The 26673-nt window shown below is 42.2% G+C and overlaps 2 gene segments (V, D, J or C); both read right to left on the bottom strand.

The window, feature by feature from the left end:
* Positions 1–3662: 3662 nt before the first annotated feature.
* LOC118844523 lies at positions 3663–4218 on the bottom strand. The segment is given in 2 exon segments: positions 3663–3985; positions 4117–4218. Coding segments are annotated over 2 exon segments (369 nt in total).
* A 21358-nt stretch (positions 4219–25576) lies between these two features.
* Positions 25577–26115, bottom strand: LOC118844435. The segment is given in 2 exon segments: positions 25577–25908; positions 26040–26115. Coding segments are annotated over 2 exon segments (378 nt in total).
* Positions 26116–26673: the final 558 nt, after the last annotated feature.

The raw sequence follows: 26673 nt of genomic DNA, 5'->3' as shown, positions 1-26673 counted from the left end.
ATCAGATTAGCTAAGATGATAGAAAAGAAAAATGGTAAATATTGGAGAGGATATGGAAAATTTGGGACACTAATTAATGCATTGTTGGTGGAGTTGTGAACTGAGCCAACCATTCTGGAGCACAATTTGGAACTATGGGCAGAAGGCTATAAAACTGTGCATATGCATTGACCCAGCAGTAGACCTACTATGTGTATATTTCAAAGAGATCAAAAAAGAGAAAACAATCCTACATGTACCGCACTATTTATAACAGCTCTTTTTGTGGTGGCAAAGAACTGGAATTTGAGGTGATGCCCATCAGTTGGTGAACAGCTGAACAACCTGTGGTAAATGATTGTTATGGAATACCATTCTGCTATAAAAAATGATGAGCAGGATTATTTCAGACAAACCTGGAAGGCTTTCATGAACTGATGCAGAGTGAAGTGAGCAGAACCAGGACAACATCGTACACAATAACAGCAATGCTATACAATGATCAACTTTGAATGACAGCTATTCCCAGCAGCACAATGATCCAAGACAATCTCAAAGGACTCGTGATGAAAAATGCTATCTACCTCCAGGAAAAACAAAACAAAACAAAACAAAACACAATAGATGGAGTCTGAACGCAGATCAAATTAGACTGTTTTCACTTTATTTTTGTCATGGTTTTTGTTTTGTTTGTTTTTTGGTGAGCTGTGTTTTCTTTCCCAACATAACTAATATAGAAATATGTTTGGCATGATTTCACATATATAACTTATATCAAATTGCTTGCCATTTCAGGGAGGGGGAAGAAAAAGTGAAAGGGAGAGAATTTAGTACTCAAAAGTTTAAAAAATGAATGTTAAATATTGCTTTCACATGTAATTGGGGATGTCTTCACATGCTTGGGGTAGAAACCCAACTCCCTGAGGGGTCTGAGTTTTCACTTACCCTTAACCTGTGTTAGACTCTCTGCCAAAATGATTTATGGGGGTGTGGCCATTAGAGATGCTACAGCTTCTTGGAGCCACAGATCTGATTTTGTGAAAAGTGTGTTGTAATCGTGTTTATATGGTTCCTCAGTTTCTTTTGGCAGGTAGACTCCCAAATATTTTGTTATTTCTACAGTAACTTCAAATGGAATTTCTCTTTCTATCTCTTAATGCTGGGCTTTGTTAGTAACATATAGAAATGCTGATGATTTATATGGGTTTCTTTTATATCATGCAACTTTGCTAAAGTTGTATATTATTTCAAGTAGTTTTTACTTAATTCTATAGGATTCTGTAAGTATACCATCGTATCATCTGCAAAGAATGATAGCTTTGTTTCTTCCCTGTCTCTTCTAATTCCTTCAATTTCGTTTTCTTCTGTCATTGCTGAAGCTATTGGACATTCATGTTTCACCCCTGATCTTATTGGAAATGCTTCTAGTTTTTCCCCATTACATATAATGCTTGCTGATGGTTTTATGTGGATACTACCTATAATTTTAAGGAAAACTCAATTTATTCCTGTGCTCTCTAGTGTTTTTTAAATAGGAATGGGTGTTGTACTTTGTCAAATGATTTTTCTGCATCTATTGAGATAATCATATGATTTTTTAGTTTTGTTGATATGGTCAAATATGCTGATAGTTTTCCTAATATTGAACCAGTCTGTTTTCAGTGTATTATCCTTGAGATAAATTGCTGTAATCTCTTTGCTAGTATTTTATTTAAAATTTTTTGCATCTATATTCATTAGGGAAATTAGTCTATAAATTTTTTTTTCTCTTTTGGCTCTTCCCTGTTTAGGTACCGGTGTCATATTTGTATCATGAAAAGTATTTGGTAGGAATCTTTCTTTGTCTATTTTCCTGAATGGTTCATATAGTATTGGAATTAATTGTTCTTTAAATGTTTGATAGAATTGACTTGTAAATCCATCTGGTCCTGGAGTCTTTTTCTTAGAGAGTTCATTGATGGCTTGTTCAATTTCTTTTTCTGAAATGGGGCTAGTTAAGTATTTTATTTCCTCTTCTGTTAATCTGAGCAATTTGTATTTTTGTAAATATTCCTCCATTTCACTTAGATTGTCATATTTATTGTCATACAGTTAGGCAATCATATTAACAACACATCAGGGGATCCTGGTGCCTGCTCCACCATGCTGGGCCTCAGGATATCCCCCTGGGGTGCTGAGGTGGTTCTTGCTGCTTGCTGGCTGAGATGCCTCCTGTCCTGTATTGCTCTCCCTCCCCCAGAACAACAGGGGCCTTTCCCCATCATCCTCCAAGCTTCCTGGCCTACAAAACTGCCCCAACCCATCTTTTTGCTGGCTCGGCTGTTCCAAGATTTGTCCTGGGGTGATATTTTCTGGGCTTTCAGAGGTCAACAATGGAGTGTGAGAGAGACTTATCTTACTTTGCCATCATGACCTCCTTGGCTGATTATTAAAGAGCACTGGGGATCCATTGTTTGTGGTATGTGGACACACACAGGACCAGCACCTTGTGGTGTTGTTGTAGGGGAACCATGCTGTGAGTGCAACTGGTGGGATGTGGGGGGTGGACTCGTTAATAATTACATTAAAGAAGAGGTTTGTGGTCTGCAAGGTACTTTATAAATACTGTCTCATTTTATCATGAAAACAGCATTAGGAGGTTGGGACTGTTGTGACTATTTAACAGATAAGGAAACTGAGACTGAGAAAGGCTGACTGATTTGTCAGGTTTCAAACAGTTCCTAATTGTGTGAGGGCAGATTGGACCTCAGGTCTTTGTGACTCTGGCTCCAGCAGTCTCTTTATCTATGGTGTGCCCTTTGGCTGTCTCAATAGGAGGCAATGGAGCCTGAAGGGATTTTATGTTTAGGTGGTGACCTGACCCACTGGTAATGACAATGAGTAGAATGACCCAAGAGCCTAGAATGCCAAGGCAGTGGGAGCTGGTGAGTAGAGTGGGTGATAACCTCTGCCCGGTTGGCAGGGCCTGGATTGGATCTGGCCTAATTTTTGAGATTCGGGCAGGGTTTGCAGTCCTTAGGATGCAGGCTCACCTCAGGGCATACCAGTCAGGGCCTGCTGGAGGTGCGGGAACTTGTTCACAGAAGGGTGCAAATATTGCCCAAGCTCTGTCAGCAGCTGTCCCCAGCTTCTTTGTTCACACTTCCTTCCAAATGACTTTGCTTCCCCTTGAAGGTGTCTGTGGTCATGGCCTCATAAGCATGGCCAAGTGTCCAAGGGGTAACCTTAGATAAATGGACTGCTCTTTGGGAGGGCAAACAGGGTTTCAGCTGTGGCAGCCAAGTCATGGCAGGGCCTCCCTCTGTCTTCTCTTCGCTGGCCAAATCAGCTAAAGCCCTCCCTGTGGTCATTCTCCTCAGAGTCCATATGAGGGACATGAAGGAAAATACTAGTTGTGGAGTCAGAAGATGTGGCTTCAATGTCTATTTCTGTCACTGAACTCAAAGTGTGACCTCAAGCATGTCATATAATTTTCCATATTGAAAGAGACAGACAAACCCAGAGACAGATACAGAAAGAGTTATAGAGTTAGGAATATAAAGACTGAGACAGAAAGAAACAGAAAGACTTGACCCAGCCCTGGTAGTTCAGAGTGTGTCAGAAGCCTAGGGCCAGGTGGGAAGCTGGGCCAGGGCTAGCAGGGGAGGTTTTTGTCTCACTTCCTCACTGAATGTATCACTGTGTTACTCATAGCTATTACCAATTGTATGACCTGCCCCACAGTAGTAATCGGCTTCATCCTCAGGCTGGATGTTGCTGATGGACAAGTATCGGTCTGCGCCAGAGCTGGAGCCAGAGAAGCGATCAGGGATCCCATCGCCCCTGCTTGCACCTCCACTGCTGGTAATGTACATGAGATACCGAGGGGCCTTTCCTGGGCTCTGCTGGTGCCAAGCAATAGTGTAGGTGCTGTGCTGACTGCTCAGGGTGCAGGTGAGTCTGGCTGTGGCTCCCAGGGACACAGACATGGAGGGGGACTGAGTCAGCACAAGCTGGGAGAAGGAACCTAGAAACACAGACACACATTAATATCCTAGAATAAGAAGAAAAGGAGAGGGTGCTGTGAGACCATCACCAGAGAGGCCAAGGGCAGGGATGAGGGAGTAGGACAAGAAGCGTTCTGAGGGCAGCCCTGACCTGAGCAGACAGTGAGCAGTAAGAGGCAGACAAGAGGCCAGGCCATGGTGCAGAGGACCCCAAGAGCTCTGCTGCCCAAAGAGCACACAGCTGGTCCTGGGTTCTTCCTGGTCCCTCTTATCCTGTCCCTTAAGCCTACGTTGGGTTTTGTGTGGGAGGGGACGTAATGCAAATCTGTGCCTTGTGCAGGCTTTTCTTAACCACACCCACATGTAATACCTCTGGTGGCACAGGTCCCATGAGGAGGGCAAACCTTTGGAGGGATGGGGTATTTTGGGATTTCTTAGCCCAGCCCAACAGAGATGTCACGCATGAATGATCCTAGGGGCCAGAGCAGCCACAGCCACAGCCAGCTGGGCTGATTCCCAGCTCAGATCCCCAGGCTCCCCGTTCCACCACTGCTTGTCCAAAACTGTGCCCACAGTGCCACCTCCTGGCTGCAGGCCCCTACTCCACCCCACCCTTGTGAGTCAACCTCAGGGGCCCCACAGCCAGAGCAACCCCTGCTTGCTACCCACCAGGCCTCCAAGGTACCATCTCTCTATAGGACAAAAGGATGGATTGATTCAGGAGATGAGACAGCCTTGGTGCCTGTGTATGGAAGGGACCGAGTCCTGAAAGCTTGTTTTTCTCTGAGTCTCCAAGTCACCCACAGGCTTGGTTCAATTTCACACAAATGTTTGTTGCTTCTCCTGCTTCATTACTCTTCAATCACACTTGCTCAAGTGAGGGTATCTAGTGGTTTGGTGATAGCACTGTTATTGTTCATTAATGATGAAGGAATTTGAACAAAGTCCTAAGATCTCAAAAGGTCTTTGGATGTAGTCAAGTCAGGGGCACTTCTGCCTACACTGAGCATGTGTTCACACCTCACTGTGATATAATTTTACCAAAATCCATAATAGAGTGTTTGTGCAGCTCTAGGGGCTGTTCATTGAAAGTCGTGGGGCATTTTCTTCTGGCCGATCCAATACTTTCAGCATCTTTCCTTACCTTCTTCCACAATTTTCCCAAAGACTAGGATGTCATCCACATATAAAGGTCACATCTCCACGTAACTGTGCTGTCAGTTTTTGAAGGTGCTGAGTGTCCTCAAGGACACTTGGTTGTATGTGCAAACAAGGAGAACCCAGTTGGATAGATTCTGATAAAGAAATCTTTACCTTTCCCACCTCTGCCATAGCAATCTGGTAATAGCCACAAGGAATGAATGGACAAACAAGTGTTTATTAAGTGGTTACTGTGGTAGCACCATGTTGAGAACTGCTGATCCAAATGTGAAATGAAGACAGTTCCTGTTCTGAAGGTGCTCACCCTCTCCTGTAGGATTTTGACTGCAGGTCAGATGGAAATGACCCGTGGTCCTGAGGTTGTAGCAGCAAAGCAGATGATCATGCTTCTTTAACTCCTCTTGTACTGTTAAAATAATATCACTTTGTGGTGGGAGCCATTTGTCAGAGCTGAAGGCTTTGGGTTCCAGAACCTTCTTTTCCGGATCTTCCTACGTTGTGACTATGGTACCTGCAGAAGCAGTTGCCAGGCTACATGTCCACAAGGTTGTATCTCAGCTTTATGACCATGGACCCTGGGCTGTGAGCATTGCTATTCCTGTATCTTTGGGGTTCAAAATTCTGGATGATTGTCCTCATGATCTGAGATTAGAGGGTGGTCAACGTAGTGATAGTAGTTTGACCTGCTTGGCACGTAACCCGGGGGAGGGATTAGTAGCTTCTGCCAGGTCGACTCATCTGACCTGTGGGCAGCAGTTTGTTGATAGTTGCTGAGGATGGCTAATCCTCCTCCACAAGTTACTTCCGTGGATAATGGCTGTGATGACTGAGCTAGAAACAGGATTCCTGGTGTGGCAGATGCTGCTACTCCTTGGTCTCTTGTGGTTGTCAGCTTTTTTGTGGTAGGTGGAAAGCAGTTGCTGCTGGTGGGGCTGAGCAAACTGGGTCATTTGTCCAAAATGATCTTTCTCCTTTTGGTCTTGGCTGGAAGTAGGTGTGGTGGTTCATGAAGCACTGCTGTTCCCAAAGCTCCCATGTTCAGTCTGCTGTGCTGTTTCCTTTAGAGTCTATGGGGAGATGGTGGTCAGTGTAGTGGCAGTGGTTGGACTTGCCTGCCACATGCTACATCTTGTCTCTCCCTCGGGTGTCCTGGATGCTTAGAATTCCAAAGGAAAACGTTCTTGTCAATTAATAAATAATTGAGGACATCTTGAATCCTGGCATGATATATTGGTCCAGGAGTGCTTTTGTTCAAGGCCCAATCATTCAATGAGATAGTGATAAGGAATGTGACTTGACCCTTACAAAATGCACCCAGACCAGCAATATTTAGGAGAAGAGAACATTATGAGATATTAACTAGATAATATTGATTATATTAAATTAAAATATTTTTGCACAAACAAAACCAATGCAGCTAAGTTTAGAAGGAAAGCAGAAAGTTGGGAAAAAAATTTTAAACAGGTAACTCTGATAAAGTCCTCATTTCTCAAATATATAGAGAATTGAGTCAAATATATAAGAATGTAAGTCATTCCCCACCTTGCCTTGATGATCAAAAGATGAACTGGAGGTTTCAGAAGAAGAAATCAAGGCAATCTATAGTCATATAAAATGCTCTAAATAACTGTTGATTAGAGAAATACAAATTAAAACAACTTTGAGGTACCTCTCACAGCTATCAGACTGGCTAATAGGACAGAATGGAAAAGCTATAAATATTGGAGAGAATGTGGGAAAATTGGGACACTGTTGGAGGTGTTGTGAAGTGATACAACCATTCTAGAGAGCAATTTGGACCTATGGCTAAAAGAATGTATGACTGTGCATACCCTTTGCCCCAGCAATACCACTCCTAGGTCTATAGCTCCCAGAGATCAAAAAAGAGAAGCAATTGTATATGCAGAAAAATATTTATAACAGCTCTTTTTGTGGTGGCAAAGAATTGAAAATTGAAGGGATGCCCATCAATTGAGGAATAGCTGAACAAGGTGTGGTATGCAATTGTAATGGAATATTATTGTGCTGCAAGAAGTGATGAGCAGGATTATTTCAGAAAAACCTGGAAAGACTCACATGAACTGAAGCAAAGTGAAGTGAGCAGAACCAGGAGAACATTGTATACAATAACAGCAATGTCATAGAATGATCAACTGTGAGTGACAGCTATTCCCAGCAGTAGAGTGATCCAAGACAATCCTAAAGGATGCATGATGAAGAATGCTATCTATTTCCAGAAGAAAAGACATGGGTGGATTCTGAATGCAGATCAAATCTGACTATTTTCACTTTATTTTTTTCATAGTTTTTTGTTTTGTTTTGTTTGGTCCATGTTTTCTTTCACAATATGAATAATATAGAAGTATGCTTTGCATGATTTCACATATCTAACCTATATAAAATTGCTTGTCATTTTGGGGCAGGGAGAAAAAGAGAAAAGGAGAGAATTTGGACCTCAGAATTTAAAAAAATGAATTTTGCATGTGATCGGGAACAATATTCAAAAAAGGAATACATACAAGCACTCTTTTAATAAAAAGTAAATTAAAATAGTATTTGTGTATAATGAGTGTGCCCATGTCTTCATCCTATTCCTTATGCCCTCATTGTTTGCCCCCTTTGGACATTAGGGCCTTCTGTGCTTGAAGGCTTTCCAGCAGGAGACAACGGGCTGGCTCTTTGTTTTGTTCCAAAGCACGTTGCTATCTTGTAGTACCAGAACAAACAGAAGAGATCAGTTCTCTGTTCTCGTCCCTGACACGCTGATGATAATAATGGCTTGTGTGGTGATCCTACAACCTTGGAGAACCCATCAGTTTCTGAGATTCAGAGGAACAGTTGCATCCCACTGGCTCGGGTAGGTAACTCAATCAGTGCCCTCTCCAGAGGTCAATAACCAGCCTTTCTGGCTTCCTGGGAGGTTATTACAGCTACCAGAGCTGTTTTCAGGCTCACAGATTCGTCACCCCATATATCACCTTTTCTTTGTTGTTCCCAGCTCTCCCCATCACCCTACTTTGATACTGAAAATGAGTTTAATTTTGAGAGTGCTATTAATATTACTGTTATTTTGTTACCATCTTTTATGATGGGGTAAAGATAGAATCCATCTGAGGACAAACTTCTACCTTATTACCCTTTTACATTTAATTTTCTGTGAGGGAAACAAAGACTGCTTTTTTGTAACAGAACAAGAGATGAGGATATCAACTCATCTCATGTAGATTCTGGACAATATCACTGAAACAAATCCAGGAATTCCCAGGATGACCTGGATGGCAGGTAACCCATCCAGTCTCTACAGAGTTTAAAATTTTTTTATGCTGGTTTCACTTTTCATTTTTACAAAATAATTTTTTGTGGATGTTTTCTGTTTCCCATGAATCCCACTATATCACATGAATCTCTCCCTTTTCTCCTCCTCCTCCCTTAGAGCCAACCCATATGACAAATACTATTTTCTTTTTGCATTTACATACACATACTTTTATTGCACAGTACAGTCTTGGTATAATATTGGATTTGAGACAGCAGTAACAACTGCATTACATGGTAAGTCATAGTCAACAAAACACTGGCATCGCATAACCATATATACTAGGCACCTGACAGATCAATGGCATAACAGAGGCTATTAAAGGGAGACAGTCATTGGTGGGTCTTACTACGTATAACATTTTAAATTTGCTCTGATTATCTTGTGTGTAGATGGAAAGGTTCAACTCTAAAAAGAAAAATGATTCATAAGATACATTAAATACTTTTGTTCCATTCCAAAGAACATTCCGACACTCAATTAGATTCTGTTTGAATAGCCATGACTCAAATTCATGTGGCATAAACAGAACTCAAGTCTAAATTTTCTCCAAATGAACACTTTCCACTATTTTACAAATTAGAGTTGGCTTCTACAATTCTCCGAGTCACACAACCAATGTCAGATACATGAACCCAGATTGCCCATCTCCAAAGCCAGCTTTTTCTCCAGTATGCCACACCTTTGAGTGCTGCACAAATGCCAGTTATTATTATTAAGGCCACCAGTCCAATCTATTTTAAAAAAAATGACACAGAACACTAAGTTCAGCTGCAAAAGCATTATTTCCTGAAGAGTAGTGAAGACTGCTCTTCTGGGCCGGGGCATGGAGGACAGGGGGGTAATAAAAACCCATGAGTTAATATTTTGATCAAAGAAAAGAGACTGACAAGTAAATCTCCTCACTGAATATGCTCCTCAGTCTCACACTGACGATACCTGCATGGGTGCAGGGACTGGTATCCTCATGTTCATCTAGTACCTGTAATTAAACACAATTATGTTAACTGAAATTACTTAAGGAATTTTTAAAAGTTTAATTTCTGAAACCGAACCACTTTGAAAAACTAAGCTTAATTTGCCATGAAAGAGAGCATGAATATTTGAGTTCATTTTGGTTCAGGGCATCAAATAAAGGCATTCATCCTAAATTTGTAGACACAGAATCATGGATTATTACAAGCTGGTTGGGAGTTGAGAACCCACCTAAACTAACCCAGTCCTTTTAGAGATTAGGAATCTGAAGCTTAGATGGGTTCTAAGAGTTACCCAAATGTCACACGGTGAATTAGTAACAAAGCTGGAAAAATCCAGGTCTCCTATTTGGACAGTGTACTGTACCACCCTGCTTCCCCAAATCCCCCTTTAGAAATACCAGTCCTAAGACCTGAATACCCCACTCATTAGAATACAAAAGGTTAGAAAGGGCAGGGTACTCTGAACTTGTTTTGGAGATTCAAAACTTCTAAGTCTACTTGCACTTAGCATTACAAAGATGCTCTTATGGAAACACACCAGTGACACAATTAAGAAAATGTCATGAGAAAAGTCCTTTGGAAACTAGCAAGTATTATACAATTATTGTTATTACAATGCAAGTGAAATAAATTCCAAAGTTCATGTCACTCAACTTTTACTGCACTGTTCTGGCTTAACCCTCAGACCGGGGTGAAACCCAACAGCCCCTCAGAAATGACAACAATGGGCCTCTCCAGAATTCAGACACTGGGTGCCATTGCCCCTTCTGCAGCCTCTGCTATGCCCACGAGGCTCCTGGGCCTGTGTTGTGGGCCCATTAAACCATGACTGCTGTGATTCATTTCATAGTATTTAGTTTGGTTTTATGACTTTTCTTATAATATCTATTCAGATGTTTAAAAATTTTGTAACTGCCAAGTGGCACCCTTCCTCTGGGGAATGTAGATGAATTGATATTGCCTGCTATAGAATATATATGCATGCATATTTATACATATACATTGATAAATTCATGATTTAGGCCTTCCCCCACCCCCTTTGTTAGGGTCTTGGTGTATTGGGAATCACTTTTTCCCTCCCCTACCGAATACATAACAGCACAAATTTCCCTTGTGTAAACCTGAGGTTTCCTGTACATCTGTCAGAGGGCCTTTGATCCTCACTGCCCAAAGTTGTCCTTCTAGTAACAGCCAGACAATTTAAGGGCCAGTCTCCGAGGGAAAGACACACGCCCATAATGTTTACTACTTTGTAGGTACCTTGTAATTGCTTTTCATTTCTTTTAACCTCTAAAACCAGTCAAAAAGGTCTCTCCCAATTAGAAGTTGGCAGGAAATATCCACCTCAGCCTAAATGACCCCATAGCATCTAGAATCATAGGTAAGTTCCACCACATCCCCTTTGTTAGGGGGAAGCCATTCCAATCCCATGATCCTCGTGTCTCACAACCAGCTATAGTACTCAGAGATCCCATAGGAAAGAAGCAGAGGCTACAGATAACAGCTTCCTACCCCCCAATAGCCATCTTGGGAATCATGGGAAGGAGGAAGGATCCTCAACTTATGCCAGAGATAGGACATTTTTCCGCACAAAGGTGAGAAAGTTGGAAAGGGATATTTGGAGCTGCCACACCCTCGCGCCAATCTGGACACAGAACTGCCTGACTGCAGAAGCCTCACCCTGTTCCTAGCCCTAGTCAGGCCCCAGATAGCTTTGGTACATCTCATCTGTACACTCTTCACTTCAGAATTTCTCCAGGTCCCACAATGGCCCCCCATCCAACTGCTGCCATTAGTGGCCATAGTAGGCCAGCACCAGGGAGCAGAGCTTGAACTGGCAGCAGTTTGGCTAATGCTCAAGAGGTGAAAACACAATAAACAAGAAGGCTACTAGAAGGGAGTCAAAGATGGAATGAATGGGAAAGAATTCTCCTTTTGGAGCAACTGGAATCCAGTTATATGTCAGATACACAACGCTGAACTTGGACTTTTCCTGTGGTTCAGACCCTCAAACAAACTCAGCAGCTGTGGACAGAGTCACTCACGGCACTCTAATTTATCACAAATTCAGGCACTGTTCATATTGTCCAAGCTTCTCTTCTTGCAGGATTCGTGGACTCAAGCAGCTTCTTTTTCTTCTTCCTTGTGCTAGCTACAAATTTCACATTAAAGGTGCCTGTCCTTGACAAAATAACAGCAGAGGTAGCCAACATTTACAAAAACATCAATACTGATTGGGCAATCCATTTCTCTTTGTACCTCATTCTAGTCTGAGTCAGTGTGGATGCTCCTTTTGTCCAAGCCATCACTGGTGTTCAAGGCTGGCTTCGCTTTTTGTATGAGTCTGTGTCCCATGCATCAAGGGGGCTCCTCACTGCATCAAATGCCATTTCCATATTTCTAGAACAGCTACAATCCTTTGCAGTCCATGTAACCAAGTGCTTCAGATACTCAACTTTTAGTTCATCATCCCTTGGTCTATTAAGTTCGTGTACCCCTTGTAGGCTGTGTTTATCCTTCATTTTCAAAGAGGACCGTGACATCAGGGAAATGATGACATGACTTGCAGTTGACTTTGATTTGAGCGAGGGAAGGCTGTGTAAGGTCACCAGCCTCACTTTCTCCTCCAGAGCCATCTGGGTCCAGTGGCCTGATATTCACCAGGATGACTGGAGATGGCCCAGAATGCAATGGGAGACCCTGGCCCTTTTAGGCTCAGGCCTTTTCATGGACTCACCCTTGACTCTGTGAGTAGACCGAGCTGCCTGAAAGGGGACCTAGCTGGTTGGATAACTTAGTTCATTCTCTCCCTCTCCCTCACCTTGAAGGACTGACAGGTATAAAAGGAACATGCACATGTTTTAATTTAAATATTGGTATACACAGCATATCTAACAGAAACGAAGTATCTACTTTGGCAAGCCACTTTTTCTAATTGCAGAAGTCAATACCAAAATAACTTTTTAGTCATCGACGCGTGTTTGCTAACAGGGAATATGATTCATGCCTTTCATCGTCTGTGGATTTTCCATTTTCCCCACGTATGGCTCTAATGTCTCACTAATATCATCACAACAGCAAAGACTGTCCACATGCCTTTTTTCCTCCCTCCACAGCAAGCCTCCTCTTTTAGGGCTATTAGGATCTGATTTAGTTGTAAGTCACATAAATGACACCTGCCTCAAATGTGTCCTTACTAGTGTTGTCACCCAGAATAAGCCTCACTCACATTTTAAAGATGATATTCAGCAATGGGTATGGTTAATGGAGATGCTTCACCTTTTCTACATGCAATGGACACAATGTTGTAATGGCACCAAAATACACAAAGCCACCTTTCTTGGACATCATTGGCTCTGGTCTGGAAGAGTCAACTGGTTCACTTCCTGACTCAACGGGGTTTGCGTCTTTCATTTTTTCCCCTTTGGCCACCACTTTGTTCTTGTCATCAAGCCCTGACACTTGCCTTTTTATGTGCCTCTTAGTTCTGAGAAAGCATGACTTGAGAATCCCGAAGTCTCCTGCAATTTCTCATTGAGTCTTGTTTCTAGTATCTAAGACACAGAAGACTTTTATCCTCTGAGGATAAAGGTCACTTATTTTCCTCTGAAATAAATATTAATATCCATTGCTTTTACTTAATGAAGTTAGGATATGACAAGATGTCAAGAAAACAAGATGACAACTCACTCACCTAGTGCTATTACAATTCAGCTACTGACAAGGTTTCTCATGTTGAAGCCAATTAGATGAGCATCAGTGACTACTACTGATTATGCAAATAGATAATACTTTGCAAATAACAAATATCAAAGTTAATAGGTTTTGTGACATAAATGATTAGACTATAGGATCGCATGCTGATTTGGAATTCTTCCTTTGAATTCTGGAAAAAGAAAAGATTTCGACTGAAATTAAGACTCAAGTTCAATTATAAAAATCTAGCTTTGTCCCCTCTGTCGATTTATTTCTTTATTTTCAAGATTAATGGGGCAACTGATGTAAAGAAGCTATGCTTTGGAATACACTTCAAACACACAAAAACAAAACAAGAAACCAAAAGGCCCTCTTGTTATTCAGAAGTTTTCATTTTCCCATTTAATATCCACCTGGGCACCTCCTTTGGTTATTTGGTATTAATTAGGTTTTCAAAGCTTTCTTCAGCATTTAGCTAAGTCTGTGCTGGTCGAAGGTACACAGGCTATTTCCCCACACATAAACTGATCTTGGTCATAGATCACCTTGATTATGAGGGAGCAGCTGGGACAGGCAGCCACCTCTTCCCTATTCTCCAAATCTTCCTTGGTGATAAAGAAGTTATCCCCACAGGGACAGGGATAGAAATATATCTCTGTTTCCTCTTTGTACTCGAAGTCTTCTATCTCCACCTCATCGTGAAACATCGTCAGTGTAGTAAGTAGCTGTCTCAGGCCACCGGCCAGCCCAGCCTCCCACACCAGCCAGGCACCCATGCCAGCAAGCTTGATTTCCCCAAATAGTATGTTTTTAGAAAGGAAAAAAAGAATTCGGCACAATTGATCAATACCTTAGGAATGTCTGAGATCACCTGCCCACCTCCCACCTCCATGAAGTGGTGGGCTGGGAATGTCTTCATATCTCTTCACTCGGGTCCCACTTGACTCCAACAATTTTTTTACTCCATCATTTTTTTTCCATTTGCTTTTGACATTTTGGTGTTTCATTGTCTTTATCGTTTATGTCATTGTCATTATTTTGTATGTTGGTAATTTGGCTCTGTTTACTTGGCTCTGTATCAGGTTGTACAGATCTTTCCATTATTCTTTGTGTTCATCATGCATATCATTTCTTCCAGTGCAGCAGTATTCTGGTACATTGATATACTACAAGGGGTGTGGCCAGTCTTCATTCTCTGGCTGGATGTGGCTGATGGACAAGTATCCATTGTCCACATGATCCTAGGAGTGATGGTGGTGAAGGTCATGATAGTGGTTAGACCTGCTTGGTACATGCTACCTCCTGTCTTTCCCCCGGGGGAGAAGTTACTAGCTTCTAGCAGGTTGGCAAATCTGAGCTGTGGGTAGCAGTTGGTTGATGTTGCTGAAGATGGCTAACCCTCCTCCACAAGAGAGCCTCCCATGGGTGGTGGTTGTGATGAATAAGCTAGAAACAGGATCCCTGGATTGGGGGATGCTGCTATTCCTAGCTCTGTTGTGGTTGTCAGCCATTTGGTGGTAGTTGGTGAGCAGTTGTTGCTGGTGTTGCTGAGGAAAGTCAGTCATTTGTACAAACTAATCTCTCCCCTTAAAGACAGCTGTGGGGTCTTGGCTGGAAGTAGGTGTGTGGTTCATGAAGCACTGCCATTCCTGAAGCTCCTGTGTTCAATCTTCTCTGCTGTCTCCTTTAGAGTTTTAGAGGAGATAGTGTTCAGATCAGTGGCAGTGGTTTGAGTTGCCTGGCACATGCTACATCTTGTCTCTCCCTCAGGTGTCCTGGATGCTTAAAATTCCAAAGAAAAGGCTTCTTGTCAATTAACAAATAAGTAGGGACATGTTGAATCCCAGCATGAGGTATTGATCCATTGTAGTGCTTTTGTTCATGGCCAGAACATTTCACTGTATAGTGATGAGGAAAGTGACTTGACCCTTAAAAATGTGTGTCTAAATCAGCAATGTTTAGGAGAAGAGAACATTAGAAGAAGTGAAATGGAAATTTTGATTATTTTAACTATCAAATAATTTTAAATAAAGAGTTTTTGCACAAGCAAAACCAATGCAATGAAGTTCAGAAGAAAAGCAGAAAGCTGGGATAATTTTTTACAATTGTTTCTGTTACAATTATTTCTCTACTATTTTTAGGACTGATTCAAATTCATAAGACTACAGGTCATTCCCCAATTTATAAATGATCAAAGGATCTGAAAAGATGTTTTTTAGACGAAGCAACCAAAGCTATCTATATTCCTATGAAAAAATGCTCTAAACCAGGAGCATGGAACCTATGGTCTAGAAACCACAGGTGACCCTCTAGGTCCTGCTGTGCAGCTTTGACTACATCCAAACTTTAAGGAACATATCACCTTAAGAAAAGGATTTGTTATGTTAAACTTGGAGTGGGTCAAAAGGCTACACCCAGGTACCTAGAAGGCCATACGTGGCCTGTAAGCCACGGGTTTCCTACCCCTGCCTTATATAGCTATTGATTAGAGAAATGCAAATTGAAATAACTGGGAGGCATCTTTCACACCTATCAGATTGGCTAAGATGATAGAAAAGAAAAATGGTAAATATTGGAGAGGATATGGGAAATTTGGGACACTAATTAATACATTATTGGTGGAGCTGTGAACTGATTCAATCATTCTGAAGTACAATTTGGAACTATGGTCAAAAGGTCATAAAATTGTGCATACGTATTGACCCAGCAGTAGACCTACTATGTCTATATCTCAAAGAGATCAAAAAGGGAAAAATCCTATATGTAGAGAACTATTTATAATAGCTGTTTTTGTGGTAGCAAAGAACTGGAATTTGAGGGGATGCCCATCAATGCGTGAATAGCTGAACAACCTGTGGTAAATGATTGTTATGGAATACCATTCTGCTATAAAAAACGATGAGCAGGATTATTTCAGACAAACCTGGAAGGCTTTCATGAACTGATGCAGAGTGAAGTGAGCAGAACCAGGACCACATCGTACACAACAAAAGCAATGCTGTACAATGATCAACTTTGAATGACTTAGCTATTCCCAGCAGCACAATGATCCAAGACAATCTCAAAGGACTCATGAGGAAAAATGATATCTACCTCCAGAAAAAAAAAACAAAGCAGATGAGAAATGGTGGAAGGAAATGAGCAGGCAGTTTTCAGAGGAAGAAATTAAAGATATCTATAGTCATGTGAAAAAATGGTCTAAATCACTATTGATTAGAGAAATGCAAATCAAAACAACTCTCAGGTACCACCTGTCTCCTGTCAGATTGGCTAACATGACAAAACAGGAAAATGATAAATGCTGGAGAGGATGTGGGAAAATTGGAACACTGTTGCATTGTTGGTGGAGTTGTGAACTGATCCAGCCATTTTGGAGAGCAACTTTGAATTTTGCCCAAAGGGCTATAAAAATGTGGTTTGTCCCAGCAATACCACTTCTAGGGCTGTATCCCAAAGATATCACACAAGTGGGAAAGGGGCCCGTATGTACATAAATATTTATAGCAGCTCTTTTTGTGGTAGCCAAGAATCAGGGGCATGCCCATCAATTGGGGAATAGCTAAACAAGTTGTGGTATATGAATGTAATGGAATACTATTATGCCATAAGAAATGGGGAAGATACGGACTTCATAATTACCTGGGAAGACCTACATGATGTGATGCTGAGTGAGGGGAGCAGAACCAGGAGAACATTGTACACAACCATAGACATATTGCTTCTGTGATGATTAACTTTGATAGACTTGGCTCTCCTCAGCAATACAAGGTTCAAAGACAACTCCAGAGGACTCATGATGGAAAGAGCTTTCTACTTCCAGAAAAAGAATGCAGATTGAGGCAAACTATTTGCTCTCTCTTTTTTTTCCTCTTCTTTTTTGGTTTTGTTTCTTATTTCACCTGATTCATTCCATTGGTCATAATTCTTCTTTACAACTTGACTATTGTGTAAATAAGTTTAATGTGAAGGTTTATGTAGAACATATATAGGATTCCGTGGTGTCTTGGACGGAAGGGGGAGGGGAGGGAAGGGAAGAAACTTTGAAACAAAAACTTGTGGAACTGAGTTTTGCAAACTAAAAATAATGAATCTAAAAAAATTTTAAATAGTTATCTTTACATGTAATTGGAAAAAAATGAAGTACTATGTTAAAAAAACAACGTTAGGAGCTAGGGGCTATTATTATGCCTGTTTAACAGAGGAAGAAACCGAGACTGAGAAAGGCTGACTGATTTAGCAAGTTTGAAACAGTTCCTAATTGTGTGAGGGCAGATTGGACCTCAGGTCTTCGTGACTCCAGCTCCAGCAGTCTCTCTCTCTCTATTTATGGTGTGCCCGTCAGCTGTCTCAATAGAGGGTCCTTTAGGTGCACTACAGGGGCATTATTGTTTGGGTGGTGAACTAGCCTTCTTGTATTGACAATGAGTAGAACTAGTCCAATAGCCTATAATGCCAAGGCAGTGTGAGCTGGTGGGTGGGGTGGTGATGACCTCTGCCTGCTTGGCAGTGCCTGGAAGGGATGTGACCTAATGTTTGAGATTTTGTGCAGGGTTGGCAGTCTGTAGGATTCAGGCTCACTTCAGGGGATACCAGTCAGGGAATGCTGGAGGTGCAGGCTCTTGTTCACGGAAGTGTGCAAATATTGCTCAGGCACTGTCAGCAGCTGGCTCCAGCTTTTTTGTTCACGCTTCCTTGTAAGGTCTATGTTTGCCCTTGAAGGTGTCTGTGGTCACGGCCTTATAAGCACTGCTGAGTGTCCAAGGGTCACCTTAGACAGACTGCTCTTTGTGAGAGCAAACAGGATCCCAGCTGCGGCAACCAAATTATGGCAGAGTCTCCCTTTGTCTGCTCTTCCCCAGCCCAATCCCCATGCCTGAAGGCTTAGGTAAAGCCCTGGGATCAGTCTTTTATGAGTCTGCCTGTGGGACATGGCAGAAAACACCGGTTCTGGGGTCAGAAGATCTAGGTTCATAGTCCATTTCTATCACATACTCTAAGTGTGACCTCACCCTATCATATTGTAATACAAGGGAAATTAGGAACCCCTGAGTAACCCCTAGCTACTGACAAGCCTCCCCAGAAAGAATGGATTCAGATATCTTTGGTATTTAGCAAACCCCCTGGGACTCCATGGCTCCTTCCTGAAATGTCAATAGATAGGACCATCCCACTGAGAGATAACCTGGCAGATCCTGTCTAGCAGATATCCCTGAGACTCCTTGGCTCCTTCCTGGAATGTCAATAGATAGGACCATCCCACTGAGAGATAACTTGACAGACCCTTCCTGGGAGATATCCCTGGGACTCTGTGACTCCACCAAGGAATGTAAATGAGATTATCCCACTAGTACGATAACCTGACTGAATCTTTTGATCAGCCAGGACCTTTGTTCCTCTTCCCCCTTACTCTGTACCCCCATATCCTATATAAGCCAAGCCATCACCCCAACACATTTGCCATTGATTTGTGGTGCCGTACCCCGATGGCCGCCGGCTAATAAATTCTCCACTTAAAACTTATACTCTGTGGTGTGTCTCGCTCGCTTCTGGTACAACATTTTGGAGGCCCCAGCGAGATGTGGCGGTATTTCGTGTTACCGCCCTGGAGACACACACAGAATTCCGGACCTCAACAGGGAGTCTCTGCCCCCGATCCACCTTCTCTCACTTCAGAGGGCCGGCTCCTGGGGATTTCTTTTCCTAGGACCCTGATGTGGAGTGATGGTCTCGGAGAATGGACTCTTTGCTGACCTGTCCCTTTTCGGCCTACGGAGAATTCTGGTTTTGTAGACCTCTAGAGGTAAGGTTTTCTGGTTTGATTTCTGGTTTGGGGCTAGCCATTTGGGTCTCTGATACCATGCTAAACCCTGACGAGGCTGTGGTACAGAGCTAGGAGGGCTGGGACGCCACCCTTCCTATTGGGGTGTGGGAAGATTGGGGTGTTTTCCTTGAAGAGGGAACCTGGTTTATTTTCTTTCCTCTGAGGGGACCTGCTTAGCCCCAGTTAACTCATGCCATTGGTTATATGTTTTGTGTTGGGTGTGGGAAGATTGGGGTGTTTTCCTTGAAGAGGGAACCTGGTTTATTTTCTTCCCTCTGAGGGGACCTGCTTAGCCTCAGTTAACCCATGCTACCGGGTCTGTTTGGGTATGGGAAGATTGGGGGTGTTTTCCTTGAAGAGGAAACCTCTTCAAGGGGATTTGTTTTTCCTCCAATTAGCCCATGCTGTTGGTCTCTGTTTTGTGTTGGAGGTGTGAGAGAGATTGGGGGTCGTATCTTTGAGGAGGAAATCTTTCCTCTGAGGGGACCTGCTTAGCCTTCAGTTCGATCCACACCGTGAATTTTGTTGTGTTTTGAGTTCGTCTCTGTTAGCGTGTCTGTGTCAATTGTGAAATGTCTATGTTTTGTTAAAAAATCTGAAACATAGGCAGCCAGAAATATCAGGCTGCCACTAGGGAAACAAAGACTCCCTTCCTTGTGGCTCCCGTTTGGCCAGCGTGGAACTATGGGGAATGGGTTAAAATTTGGCAAATTCTGGGTTTTAAATTGTTAAAAAGTTTGGAAATTGGTTAGTTGAATTTGGGAAGAAAGATCTCCTGAAATTGTAAATCCATTCCAGGAGCTCACTCTTGCTGGAAACATCTCCTCCCAATGAATGCCTTCTGGCTAAAACCTTCGTTAAAGTCTTCAGCGGGACTCTCGCATTTGTCTTAGTCCCAGATTCCCTTAGATTCAAGTACAAAAGAGGTTTTTGGGAGTGAGCAAGGGGTGAAGTTTTACTTGAATTACAATCATTGAGATCTTTTCACTAGGGCTGCAGTAAAAGTTAGAGCAGTTGAATCAAACTCCTCTCCTCCCGGATCAGATTAGAAGAGAATGCTGGAGAACTGTAGGGAAAAACTTAAATCGCCCTCCCCACCGGGCAATGAGGAGAGGGATAGAAATTCATAGACTGACAGTCAGTCCTGTGCCCCTGGGTACCTTTGTAGCCCGTCCTTGTGGTAAAGTTTAAAAGGTGAATTTGTGAAAGAGAGAGATAGAAAACCTGTATAAGGAATTTAGGGGGTGGTAGAGTAGCAGCTTGAGATTACCTGTCTAGTCAGGAGTCCATGTGCTCCTCTTGGCTGCCATGTGCTGCTCCTGGTCTCACCCTTCCCCCACCCTCCACATTGAAAGGTTATCAGAGCTGAAGCTAAAGGAAACTTGTAAAGAAACAGGGCTGGTTAGTTAGTGCTTGGGAGGGTAGGCTCCTTGCCCTCAAGGGGCTGCCAGGCCCCACCTAGGGAGAAGCCCTTTAGAAAACTAAAAGGGATTTTTTCCTGCCCTTATCTTCCTTGGGAGTCCGAAAAAAATCCTTTTAGGCATTTTTGTATAAGATGAAGCTTGGAAAAGTGGGTGCAAAATTAAGTTTCTCTTTCTTTCATAAGTTCATTCATGGCCAGGCAAAAGTTCCTATACCTGGACCAGAGGTAGTGGTGCTGAAGAATATACAGCTAAATAAAGTGTATTTGGGATGTTAATGTATTAGTATATGTGATACATGTATTATATATTAATACATTAATATATAATACCAAAAGTAATAAGCTGAATAATTTTTATATGTGTATCTGGAAATGCAATAGACGTCATCTGAAAATTATTGTTTCTGTATTTCTAAACTTGCATTGTGTTCCCAAAATTCTCTTAGATTGTGAAATTTGAGAAGACCATTGTGTGGTAAGAAATGATATTATAGCAATTTTAATCTGATTTTGATATATGTGAATTGGGTTTTTAAAGGGATGTGATAAAATTTGGAACTGTTATATGTGGTTATAACAAGTAAATAATTAATAATACTGATATTTAACCATGAGAACAGACTTTCTGTGTGAAAAAGTTTTCTATTATGAGAATATATCTGGTGATTTAAAGTTATAGTTTCAAATAATGATATGAAAGATTCTCTGTGCAAGGAGATTTAGAAATGTGATCACCTAAATTGATAAAAGGGTTGTTTCAAGTTTTAAAATGCATAATTATGTTTAGGGCTCTGGTACATTTCTAAATTGTGTAATTTGACAAACAGATGTATCAGCAATATTAAAAAATGTGGTAATCTTTTACAATGCAGAGAGTATTGGGCCTTAGAAATTAAAATGTTACCACTAGTGGTTATGAATCAGATTTGATTTGCTTATCCAACTCAGTTATGATCACTAGATTGGTAATTAATTGGAATCTGTTTCAAGTTTTAGATACATGATAATTGCTTGTGGTGTACTTATTTCTAAGTTTGTTATTATATACAAATTGGTTAACATCGCATTACCTGTGCTGTTAGAGAATAATTCTCTTATAATCTGGATGTTGTTAGATTAAGAATCGTAGTTAATTAAGAAATTGAGGTTATTAACTGAAACAAGAACTTTTGAAACCATCTAGTCATGAATTCTTATCAATCTTGTGTGAGTTTTCTGTGTAGAGGAATTCTTATGGAAAAAGCTTTTTTTAAGTCCTGGTAAACCTTATTATTGTGATAATGATGAGGGCACAGTCTCTGGGAACCCCTTGAACTCTTGAACTCTCCTTGAATCTTGCCACTCGACCTGGCCTTGGCCTGAGGCTATAACCATTAAGCCCAAATGCCTACCTTGCCCAGTCCTCTATTGTCCAGCTGTTTCCCACCCTTAATCCTGTTTCCCATCCTTAATCCTGATCAAAATATCTATACCCTAGCTCTGTTACCCTAGCCCTTCATGGTCTGTCATTTCCATATAGCCTTCAGCTATTTCCCCCACCCTGGAGTCTGACCTCGTCCTTAAGTCCCTCCCTAGACCCCTCCTCTGGTCACCCCAGACCACCCCTCAATCCCTCCCACAACCTTTGTGTATATAATCTCCATCTTGCCTCCATGAGGGCGGTCAGAACCAATCTAGCTCAGATGGGTCTGGCCCTTTTTCCTTACAGGCGTCGCAAGGGGTGGGATCTCTCGGGGCAGGCTTATTTGGCTAACTCTTAATAAACTTTATCCTTTCCCTTGGCTGAGAAGGCTTGAGTTGAATTCTTTCGGCAGGACCCGGCGTGTCGGTACTTTGGGGTGTTGAGCACCTCTCACCCCAAACCCTCATCAATAAGGCTAATTAATTGAGTATGTAATTTATAGAAATTAAGTGTCCTCCCATTATAACACTTATTGATTAAGGAACTTTGTAATGTCTAGGAATTCTGTGCAATATTTGAGAGTGAGGACATTTGGCACCAACTTAGTTAATGAATTCCAGCATTTAAGGGTTAATTTGCTTTAAGGAAAAAGGAGATGTCTATCATTTTAAAACCTTCTAAATAATTGTGTTCAGGAAAGTTTAGCGAGCATGCCTTTTAACATCTGGATAAAAAAAAAAAATCCTTATTAGAATTATTAGAATTGATGCTTATCTATAGAAGGGCCCATTCAATGTCTTATTCAAGTTTTTTTTTGAGTAAGGAGGTTCCAAAGGACAGTCTGAATTCCTTACTCCTCCCCGCCCTTAGTTTAGATAAGAAGAAAAGAATTTCACCTTAGCCCACCTGTCTGAAGGGAAGGAAAGGAGAGGGGCAGCAATAAGAGGACAGTAGGGGTCAAGAAGCCTCCAACCTGGCTTCTTAAAAAAACTGATAAGATTAGACTAAGACTTGAGATGGGTTTGGCCTAGTAGTTAATTAGTGAAGTCTGCCATCTGATGGAGAAGAACCCACCCTCAGGGGGGAGGTGAGATGGCAGATCTTTTTAATAAGTGTTCCTTCTTTTAGAATGAGTTATCACGAAAAACAAATCCCCTTTTTTTTGTGTGTCTTTGTGTGTTTAAGAAGCTGGAATGGGATTCCAGTATACACAGTTATGACAATGAAAGTACTAACTTATGAGTTGTTTTGTCTTATGGTTGAAATGTAAAGAAGACTTAGTACTAGGTTTGAAAGATTTGGAAAGGTGAATTAAGGTTGAGGGAAAATAGGAAAGGCAGATAAGAAAGTTTGGGGACAAATGGGAGTTAGCTAAGCCTCTCCTGTCCCGAGAATGATAGTTTCAGAAGGTCAAAGTAAGTTGGAGATGAGTGTGAGGAAGTTTTTAGAAGATGGAAAAGTTATGTAGCTTGATTTGATAATTATTAGCTCAATAAAATTTGGGCAGTCTTATCTGAAGGATATTTATTTGCTATTTAAGATTTTATGGGACTACAATTTAATATTGTCTTAAGCTCTGATTACAGGACTAAGTCACATGAAGCCAGTAATGGCATGGCAGGCATTGCAAGCTGAGAATTTAAGGTGGGTCTGCCTGGGAGCAGTCAGTCGTGAAGACGACCTTGGACACAGCCTAGGTAGGATCTTCCTGACTTTATTTCCCAACTCTGCTATTTCCTTTCTGAAAAGGAAAGTCCCCACCTGGTTACTCCTAAGCCCTGCTTTCAGCACCTGGTGACTATAAGATTGGCTATCAGATATGACTCGTGCCTGGAATCAAACAGAGCTAAGGAAGTTCTTTCTTTCTGTTAAGTTATATGACATAGTCCCTCGTTTCTTTCATAGCAAATTTAAATTGTCAAGAAGTTTTGTAAGCACTATGCTAAATCTCTTAGGTGCTAGATAGATGGATATTGAAATATCTCTGAGTTATTATAATAGGATACAGGTATGAATAGCTTACAATTTTAACTTATGTTCATGACCAAATAAAACATTGAAATAATATAGGGATAACATCCTCCGAAAGGGGAAAATGATTAGGCAAAGCAAATAAGGCAAAGATGTAATGTGATAAATGTCTAATAAAAGGAAGAGATAGCGAATTTTGAAAAAAGGCAATTGATTGATTCCCCTAAGAATTATGTACAGATGTGTATGATTGGCTCTAAAAATTTATCAATTCTGGAAATTCGAGCTGTTAAGTGTGTTTTGGTAATAAGATCTTAAATTTGGATGCTAATACAAGAAAATTGTATAAGATAATGGTACAAGTGAAAATATATCCCCTTTGTAAAGTATCTGTAAGTTATAGTAAGTTAAAATTGTCTGAGAATTTCTAGATCTGAACCAGAGAAGCAGAACTCTCTTTTACTATCAAGGGACCAGATAACTACAATCAGGCATCTGGGATTTTAAAATACTGCTTTAAATGAACATTGTGAGGAGTGGACATCTGGGCCTATAGAAGACCTTGCCCTGCGGTTCCAAGAGCCTGAGAGGGACAGCACCAGACGCGGACGGCTTTCTCACGGGATCCGGAACCAGAACCTGAGCAAAGACCTGCTTTTTTCCCTTCTGCGTCCTTGTGTTCCCAAGACTGCTTTTCCTGAACTTTTATTATGTTCCCTCTGCTTACTTACAATTAGTTTACAATTTCTGCCCATCCCTGGGGATGTCCAAATACAGAAAAGGGAAAACCTGACTCCACCTAGATAGGGATTTTAAAACTTCACCCTGTGGAAAATAGAGTCTTTTCCATACCTTTAATTGGTCTTTAGGCGAAACTTTCAGTTTGCCTTTGACCAAAAAGGGGGAAATGTGGGATGTTTTATGCCATTTTTTTAAAATTTCTGGACTGTAGTACCTGGGGAGGCTCCTTGGACCCTCCTTGAGTCTTCCAACTAGGTCTGGCCTTCCCCTGGGGCCAACGACCTAGCGTTTCTTTTATTGTCACCCCTGCTTAGCGTTTTGGTTGGCCTCCTAATTTTATTGCTATGCCCCATCAGGTCGTTCCTTTTTTCAAGGATTTGAAATTCCCATGAAGAAAAAAGTGGGGAATGTAATACAAGGGAAATTAGGAACCCCTGAGTAACCCCTAGCTACTGACAAGCCTCCCCAGAAAGAATGGATTCAGATATCTTTGGTATTTAGCAAACCCCCTGGGACTCCATGGCTCCTTCCTGAAATGTCAATAGATAGGACCATCCCACTGAGAGATAACCTGGCAGATCCTGTCTAGCAGATATCCCTGAGACTCCTTGGCTCCTTCCTGGAATGTCAATAGATAGGACCATCCCACTGAGAGATAACTTGACAGACCCTTCCTGGGAGATATCCCTGGGACTCTGTGACTCCACCAAGGAATGTAAATGAGATTATCCCACTAGTACGATAACCTGACTGAATCTTTTGATCAGCCAGGACCTTTGTTCCTCTTCCCCCTTACTCTGTACCCCCATATCCTATATAAGCCAAGCCATCACCCCAACACATTTGCCATTGATTTGTGGTGCCGTACCCCGATGGCCGCCGGCTAATAAATTCTCCACTTAAAACTTATACTCTGTGGTGTGTCTCGCTCGCTTCTGGTACAACAATATAATTTTCTTTATGGAAAGAGACAGACACAAACAGAGACAGAAAGACTTGACCCAGGCCTGTTGATGCAGAGTGTGTCAGAAGCCTGGGTCCAGGTGTGAAGCTGGGCCTGGGGTATCAGGGGAAGTTTTTGTCTCTCTTCCTCACTAAATGTATCACTGTGTTAAAGCACCCACACTACCAGTGCTGTAACCTGTCTGACAGTAGTAATCAGCTTCATCCTCAGGCTGGATGTTGCTGATGGACAAGTATCGGTCTGCGCCAGAGCTGGAGCCAGAGAAGCGATCAGGGATCCCATCGCCCCTGCTTGCACCTCCACTGCTGGTAACATACATGAGATACCGAGGTGCCTTTCCTGGGCTCTGCTGGTGCCAAGCAATAGGGTAGGTGCTGTGCTGACTGCTCAGGGTGCAGGTGAGTCTGGCTGTGGCTCCCAGGGACACAGACATGGAGGGGGACTGAGTCAGCACAAGCTGGGAGAAGGAACCTAGAAACATAGACACACATTAATGTCCTAGAATAAGAAACAAAGGACAAGGTGCTTTGAGATCCTGACCAGAGAGGCCAAGGGCAGGGATGAGGGAGTAGGATAAGGAGGGTTCTGAGGGCAGCCCTGACCTGAGCAGACAGTGAGCAGTAAGAGGCAGACAACAGGCCAGGCCATGGTGCAGAGGGCGCCAAGAGCTCTGCTCCCCAAAGAGCACACAGCTGGGCCTGGTCTCTTCCAGGTGCCTTTTATCCTGTCCCTGAATCCTTGTGTGGGGTTTTGTGTGGGAGGGGGCTTAATGCAAATCTGTGCCTTATGCAGGCTCTTCTTAACCACCCCTCCCCCCAAGTCAAAACTCTGGGGAGGTCATGTGTTTCAGGGGGGAGGGGATGGGGTGTTGGGATTTCTTGGCCCAGCCCAGCAGAGATGTCACACATGAATGATCCCAGGGGTCAGAGCAACCTCAGACACAGCCAGATGGGTTGATCCCCACCTTGATCCCCACCTCAATCCCCAGGCTCCACATCCCATCACTGCTTATCCAAAACTAGGTCCACAGTGCCACCTCCTGGCTGCAGGCCCCCAATCCACCCACCCCCACCATGAGCCAACCTCAACACCCAGAACAAGAACCCTGCTTCCTGTCCACCAGCCCTCCAAGGTAGCACCTGTCCACAGGACAAAAGGATGGATCTAATCAAGAGATGAGAAAGCCTTGGTGCCTGTGTGTGGGAGGGACCAAGTCCTGAAAGGTTGCTTTTCTCT

The sequence above is a fragment of the Trichosurus vulpecula genome, chromosome 1, assembly GCF_011100635.1.
Source record: "Trichosurus vulpecula isolate mTriVul1 chromosome 1, mTriVul1.pri, whole genome shotgun sequence".
Taxonomy (NCBI): Eukaryota; Metazoa; Chordata; class Mammalia; order Diprotodontia; family Phalangeridae; genus Trichosurus; species Trichosurus vulpecula.
This window is presented reverse-complemented; position numbering and strand designations above follow the sequence as displayed.